This window comes from Salvia hispanica, chromosome 4, assembly GCF_029641045.1.
Source record: "Salvia hispanica isolate PSC_SH4W2 chromosome 4, Shi_PSC_v1, whole genome shotgun sequence".
In the NCBI taxonomy this organism is placed as follows: Eukaryota; Viridiplantae; Streptophyta; class Magnoliopsida; order Lamiales; family Lamiaceae; genus Salvia; species Salvia hispanica.
Window position 1 is genome coordinate 16,701,093 of NC_142695.1, and position 7,077 is coordinate 16,708,169.

The 7,077-nt window shown below is 33.5% G+C and overlaps 1 protein-coding gene across 1 annotated transcript; it reads left to right on the forward strand.

The window, feature by feature from the left end:
• The first annotated feature begins 4,206 nt into the window (after positions 1-4,206).
• On the forward strand, positions 4,207-6,200 carry LOC125196197 (putative WRKY transcription factor 7). The gene is made up of 3 exons (XM_048094609.2): positions 4,207-4,928; positions 5,007-5,132; positions 5,721-6,200. The coding sequence occupies exons 1-3, from the start codon at positions 4,273-4,275 to the stop codon at positions 5,878-5,880; spliced, it is 942 nt and encodes a 313-aa protein (XP_047950566.1). The 5' UTR covers positions 4,207-4,272; the 3' UTR covers positions 5,881-6,200.
• Positions 6,201-7,077: the final 877 nt, after the last annotated feature.

Consider the following 7,077-nt stretch of genomic DNA (forward strand, 5'->3'; position numbering starts at 1 on the left):
AAGATGCTGTAAGGACCCTAACACACCCCTATATATAGGGATGGAATCAACCCTTATTTATTATTCCCGGTGTTACTCTCTTACTGTTCATGTATAATTTAATTTTTTAGGATATTTATAAGTGATGTTGATCTCTTACAGATAGGATATTTATTTGTATTACTTAGTGAGTATTTTATTAGGGATATTGGCACCTAACGTCATGAAACTTTCAAAAAAATTGAGTTTTTCCCACGAACTTTAAAATTGACAAATAATATCACGAACTTTATCCCGAGTTTGTTATTTCCCACCAATAAAAAAAAATTGGGCTATATTAATAGATTGAAGAACAATTTTGGAGGGTGTGCTTCAAGAAAAACTATCCTCAAAGATTGAAAAACTTGAAGCTCTCGAAGTTGTTGTCGAGAAATTACGAAAAAAAAAAATCTATATCATGATATTATTTGCCGGAATTTTTTCTTTGGTTGGAAATAACAAACTCGAGGTAAAGTTCGTGATATTATTTGCCAATTTCAAAGTTCGTGGAAAAAATCCAACTTTTTAAAAGTTCCACGATATTAGATGTCAATATCTCTTTATACTTTTATTTTAAGATATAGGAGTTCTAAAGACATAATTTCTACACCATTTCAAATTAATTTTCCACACTTCAAATAATTGTGAAGTTGAAAAATTAGTCATAAGCGCTGTCAAATTCCGAAAATCAAAACTCGAAACTAATAAAAATACCACCAAGCAGCAATGGTTGATGTATCAAAAATCAGTTATCAGCGCTGTCAAGTTCGTGATATTATTTATCAATTTCAAAGTTCGTGGAAAAATCCAACTTTTTAAAAGTTCTATGATATTAGATGTCAATATCCCTTTATACTTTTATTTTAAGATATAGGAGTTCTAAAGACATAATTTCTACACCATTTCAAATTATTTTTCCACACTTAAAATAATTGTGAAGTTGAAAAAATCAGTCATCAGCGCTGTCAAATTCCGAAAATCAAAACTTGAAAGTAATAAAAATACCACCAAGCAGCAATGGTTGATGTATCAGAGATTAAAGAGAGAGATTATAGAATGATTTCCAGGAAAGACATAATTTATTAAAAAATACTATGTGGGAAGACAATTTTACTAATTGACTGAAAAAGGGTAAAACAAAATATCCACAAACTCAAAAAGAAAAAAAGGAAAGATTATTATAAAATGATGCAAAAGGACTTAAATTATGGAGTCGAAATTATCTTTATGACCAAAAGTTGTTCATACTAATAAAATTAATTGAGGATCATAATTTATTGCAATTATTCAGGTACTATTTTTGTACTTAGTCAACTAAATAAATTAGTTATATCAATTAATATGCGTACTTACAAATTAAAGCCCAAATTCGTAGAATGGGCCCGTACCAATTAGTTTATACGCCTATTTCTTAGTATTATGGATTACCAAAAAAATTTCATGGACTTGACATACCAAGGTGGAAATATTATATGGTGTGTCTTACCACTAATACATTGACACATAAAAATTTAGAGGCCCCAACTTCCGGCTGGGATATTATGTATTCACACTCCTAATGAACAAACTTTCTCATATGAAAATTATAAATGATCCCATAATTACCATACGTAACCATATATACACTATGCATAATATATAGGTTCCGACTTAAATCTGCCACAGTCCCACTATATCTTTTACATAATAGAAAAATTATTGCTGCAATTATAAACTAACTATTTCATTATTTACTGTAATCACGTTTCATGTGAATACCTTCTTTTTTATTGATGGCATTGAACACAATAAATTATGATTATATAGCTTAATAGTAATTTATATTACTTGTGTATATTAATCACTATTATATAATGTTCTTATGCTATATTAAAATACAATGTCGGTAGCTATTAATATCAAGATGATAAAAAAATAGTTAATTACTATATTAATTTTTCATCAATAGACCATAAAAAATATAAAACAAAATACAGTAAATTATTGTCATAGTATTTAGAAATTAAATTTTAGAAAAACAACCATAGTCAAAGTGATCACCAATCAAAAAGTTTAATCCTATCAAAATTATTCTATAGATACTACAATTTTTTTTTCAAATAAAAGAAACAAAAACTATTTCAAACTTAAAATGATCACAATACTCTCTTCCAAAGTGCATTATTAATATTATAGCAACATGATCCAACTCAAATTTCTCCAATTTGAATCACTTTTCTAACTTGAGAAAATCATGGCAGGCAATCACTCGAAAACGTATTTTCAGGTACACTTGTCACACTTTGATAGTCCTATAAAGCCAAACCAAAAAAGAGGGTATATAAAAAGACAAACTAAAATATATAGAATATATCAACCTATAAACATAAAACTATGTCTGGTCAATAATGAAGTAAAGGAGATAGGTTGGGCATAACCAGGTTGAATTGATGTCATGTAAAATGGTGTCAATGAAGAATTCTTTTAATTGATTTGAAGACGATGATAGATAAATCATAGAAAGATGGTGTATATATTATGCGTGAGTATATTTATGGGATACTTTAAAATTTCCATATGATAAATTTTGTTCGTTAGCAATGTGAATACGTAATATCCCAGCTGGAAGTTGGGGCCTCTAAATTTCCATGTGTCAATATATTAGTGGTAAGACACACCACATAATATTTTCACCTTAGTATGTCAAGTCCGTAGAATTTTTTCTCACTATGGATTACTCTAAAGTTTAGTTCTGATCACTTGTATTTGTGTTCTATCTTTATTCAATTCCACAACGCCGAGTAAATTGATTTTTTAAAAAATCATTACTATAAATGATAGAGGTTCAAATCACTACAGAGATAAATGGTAAATCATTGTTGTTATTTGTTGAAAAGAAACTTCTACGAGCAATTGAGTGTTATTTTGAAAAGTTTTAGGAATCAGTATAATATAGTTTTCAAGAGCTTATTTTATTTTAAAAAGTTTATAAGATATTTGTTGTTAGTTGAAACTAAAAATAAATATTACTCCTTATTCTACATTAGTGTAAAGAGAGAAATGGAACCATTATGTATTACGTTTCACGAGTCTCTTCTTCGTCACCAATTAATTTTAGAATAGAACTCCATGGATTTCTTATTTCTATCATTATCAACCAAACACTCTTTATAGTTGATTTGTGTTTCATTGAGCTAATTTGATAGAAATTACCTATTTTCTTTTTCATCTACAGTATTAAAAATGAGCCTCAGCTACAAAAGGGCTTGTTAAAGAAGTAATTAAATTTGACAATGTGGAATTCGTTCTATGGAGCTTTAACTTTATGGCTGATTCATATATCTTTCTTTACTATTTATACTACTTGTTTTAAAATTAATACTATAAAATAGTTATAATCAGGATAAGCCTTCAAAAAATTTGACAAAATTTTTGTTTATATAATTAAATTTTTGTTTCGGTGTCAAAAGAAACTTTATTAGGAAAATTGTAAAATTTATATTTTGAGATGACCGGTCAAGAAATATGACCTCATTCTCATTCTCATTCATAAATCATAACGAAGAGACTAACCATAAGCATAAGCATAAGCAAAAAAAATTATTAGTGTTCTTCTCAACGTAGGAGGTAGCAAGATGGTACCCCATTAAGTCCTAACTATTACTCCCATAAAGAAATTAAATTATAAAGCATGTAGCACTATCTCTTTGAGTATTTTTAAAATTAAAAGATTGATACCTAATTAAGTCCTAACTAATACGTATACAATCGAATCAAAACAATTAATGATACTAATAATAATCATAATCGAATTCACCCACTTCACTTCTTACACTAATGTAAAATGGGAGTGGCAAACAAAAGTGCAGAGTCAAATCAAGAATTCATTCAAATGGTTACCATTTCTCCACCATCAACATCCATACTTTGAAAAAGGAAAAGAAAAAAATAATAATAACACCCGATTTCCAGTAAGGTCGTGGGTCCCAATCCCCAACCCCTTCAGATAGACTTTTATATTTAAAGCTGTTAAAAAGTCAACTCTACCTCACTGGCTGTGGGCCGTTTTTCCTCTCTCTAATCCAACGGCTCATTAATACCCTTTTGACTTTTGCACCCAACTCCTGCCTACGTGTCAGGCCATGATTCGCGCTTTCCTTTGACGGCAAGCAGGCCATAAAGATAGACAAATTGCATCATCAATTTGACTCTGCATACCATTTCCCCCTATTTTATCCCTTTCACTCTCTATTTTCTCTCTCTAAATTGTGGGAGATGGCAGTGGAATTGATGCCGGGATACAATTTGACTTCCAAGATGGAAGTCAGCGCCGCCCAAGAAGCGGCGGCGGCCGGCCTCCAAAGCGTCGAGAACCTCATGAGATTAATTTCCCACCAACAAACCGCCTCCGCCGCCGCCGATTACCAGACCGCGGCCGATGCCGCCGTCCACAAATTCAAGAAATTCATCTCCCTGATCGACCGGACTCCTCGGACCGGCCACGCCCGGTTCCGCCGCGGACCGGTCCAGAATCCCCCTCTCCAGCCGCAGAAAACCGAACCGGCCGGTCCATCCCCTAAAACAGAGGAGACCGCTCCCGGTTCGAGAATCTACTGCCCCACGCCGATTCAGCGCCTTCCGCCACTGCCGCTGCCGCAGCCGAAGGCAGGGCTCGAGAGGAAGGAGTCATCGACGACGATAAACTTCTCGTCACCGGCGACCTCCTATATCTCCTCCTTAACCGGCGACACCGACAGCCTGCAGCCGTCGATGTCCTCGGGGTTTCAGATCACTAATCTGTCGCAGGTCTCCTCCGCGGGGCGGCCGCCGCTGTCGACGTCGTCGTTTAAGAGGAAGTGCAGCTCCATGGATGACGCCGCCACCGCCAAGTGCAGCGGCGGCTCGTCTCGTTGCCACTGCCCCAAGAAAAGGTCAGAAATTGAATTTGAAGAAATTAATTAGTGATTATTGTTTTTTATTGGGGTTTAATTATAATTAATTTTGAACAGGAAATCAAGATTGAAGAGAGTGGTGAGAGTTCCTGCAATTAGTATGAAGATGGCTGATATTCCACCAGATGACTACTCTTGGAGAAAATATGGTCAAAAACCCATCAAAGGTTCCCCTCATCCTAGGTAACTCTCTTTTATTATAGAAAATCAATTTCAAATAACTATACTCTAATTTTTATTTTTAATAAACTAGCTCTATATTTTTGCCTAAACGAAAACAACATTGGAAAGTTATTAATTGATGTCATTAAATCCATCTGTATTTGGTTGGATTTGTACACGTATCATTAGAAATTTGTATTGTATATTTGGTACACATCCAATTGTTGACAACATTTGGTCGGGTTTAAGGCGTGAATATGGATTAGAACGATTGAATTTTGATTTTCTTTTTTGAATATTTGTAGCATGTAAAATGTGGATGATTAGATGTTATTTGAAACGTTGACGTGATATGTAAATAGTATAGGTCTATTACGAATTTATGGTCTATGGCTCTTCGGTGAGTGTCTTTGTAGGCAATTAATTCTTTCAATCTAGTGACTTGGATATGTGACCTAGTTTTCAAGCCACTTGTAAGATGTTTCGTCTAGGACTTGTTTTTTCCTTGTTTTGGTGAATATATGTATCAATTTAATGGAATTCCTCCAAAAATAGGGTGGATGAATTGAACTTTTGTCGAAAATTAATATTGGCATGTTAAATTTTCAGGGGTTATTACAAATGTAGTAGTGTAAGAGGATGCCCGGCCCGAAAGCATGTGGAGCGGGCCTTGGACGACCCAACGATGCTGATCGTAACGTATGAAGGAGACCACAATCACGCCGTTTCTAATATAGAACCACCGGCGCTAGTTCTTGAATCATCTTGATCTCAATCTGACGGCTGAGGATTCGCCTAGCAAGTCTCAATCAATCACCACCGTCCAAGGGGTGTGAACAGATAGTCAACGGTGGAGATAGGAACAAAACTTTGGGGCCCCATTTTGTTTGATTTTTTGGACTCTCTTTTTTCTTTTCATTTCTTTAGCACTCCAATCTCTTGATTCAAATGAAAGGGAGAGTGAGAGATGAGAGAGAGGAGTGGATTTGGTGGGAATTGAATCACCCAAGTTGAAGTAGTGGGTTTTCTACTTTTCTTGTTCCTTGTTCTTGCAAATTGGGAAATATAAAAATGTTTTTTTTTTGGTGATGATGATTATGTATTTTGGTTATTTGGTGCTTTTATTTGATTTTTAAATGGTAGTGGGTTCTTATGTAGCAGGCCTATTATACTTCTTTGGAGTAAGTTTTGATTTTTTTATTTCTACAAGACTAATGTTTGAAAACAAATCTTTGTGTTAGTCAATTGGAGTAATGAGTGATTAAAGAATTGGTGGAATTATATTAATTGGAACGTGTCGTGTATGGGACGGTTGACTAATTGACCATTATTATGTGATAAATAATGGTGGGTGGAGGTGGAACCTATTCAATTGATTACTCATCAAACTTGGACTTTTTGGGGTGATTAAACTTATTAAATGCAACATTTGGTCGTGATTCATTTTCCACTCAATACTTTAGTTAATCAAGTTAAAATATAGTACTTCTCTCTGTCCGTGACTGTTCGTGAATAGAAGTCCTATTTTTTTTGTTTTAGTCCGTTTGCGAATATGAGTCTTAGTTAATTTAATTTTGCTATAAATTTGTCTCACATTCCACTAACCCATCAATTTGTCAAGTTAAGCCATGTTATTTAATATAGTATACAAATTTGGATAATTTCTGTTCTATCAAACAACAAAAATAAAAATCATATCTTTACATATCTTGACATAAAGCCCGTATTTCTTATCTTATTCTACATATCTTCTCATATCCCATCTTTTTTATCAAACGAGTCCTTAATATATACAAATGAGATCCATATTTCACTAACTTCTTCCACTCATTTTTATTCACATTTCTAAAAATTTGTGGCGCTAAAAAATGAGACTTCTAATGTCGAACCAAAGAGTACTATCACACTAGTAATATTATTAATAACGGAGGAAGGAGACCAGGAAAGTGTAGATGAGGAATCAAGT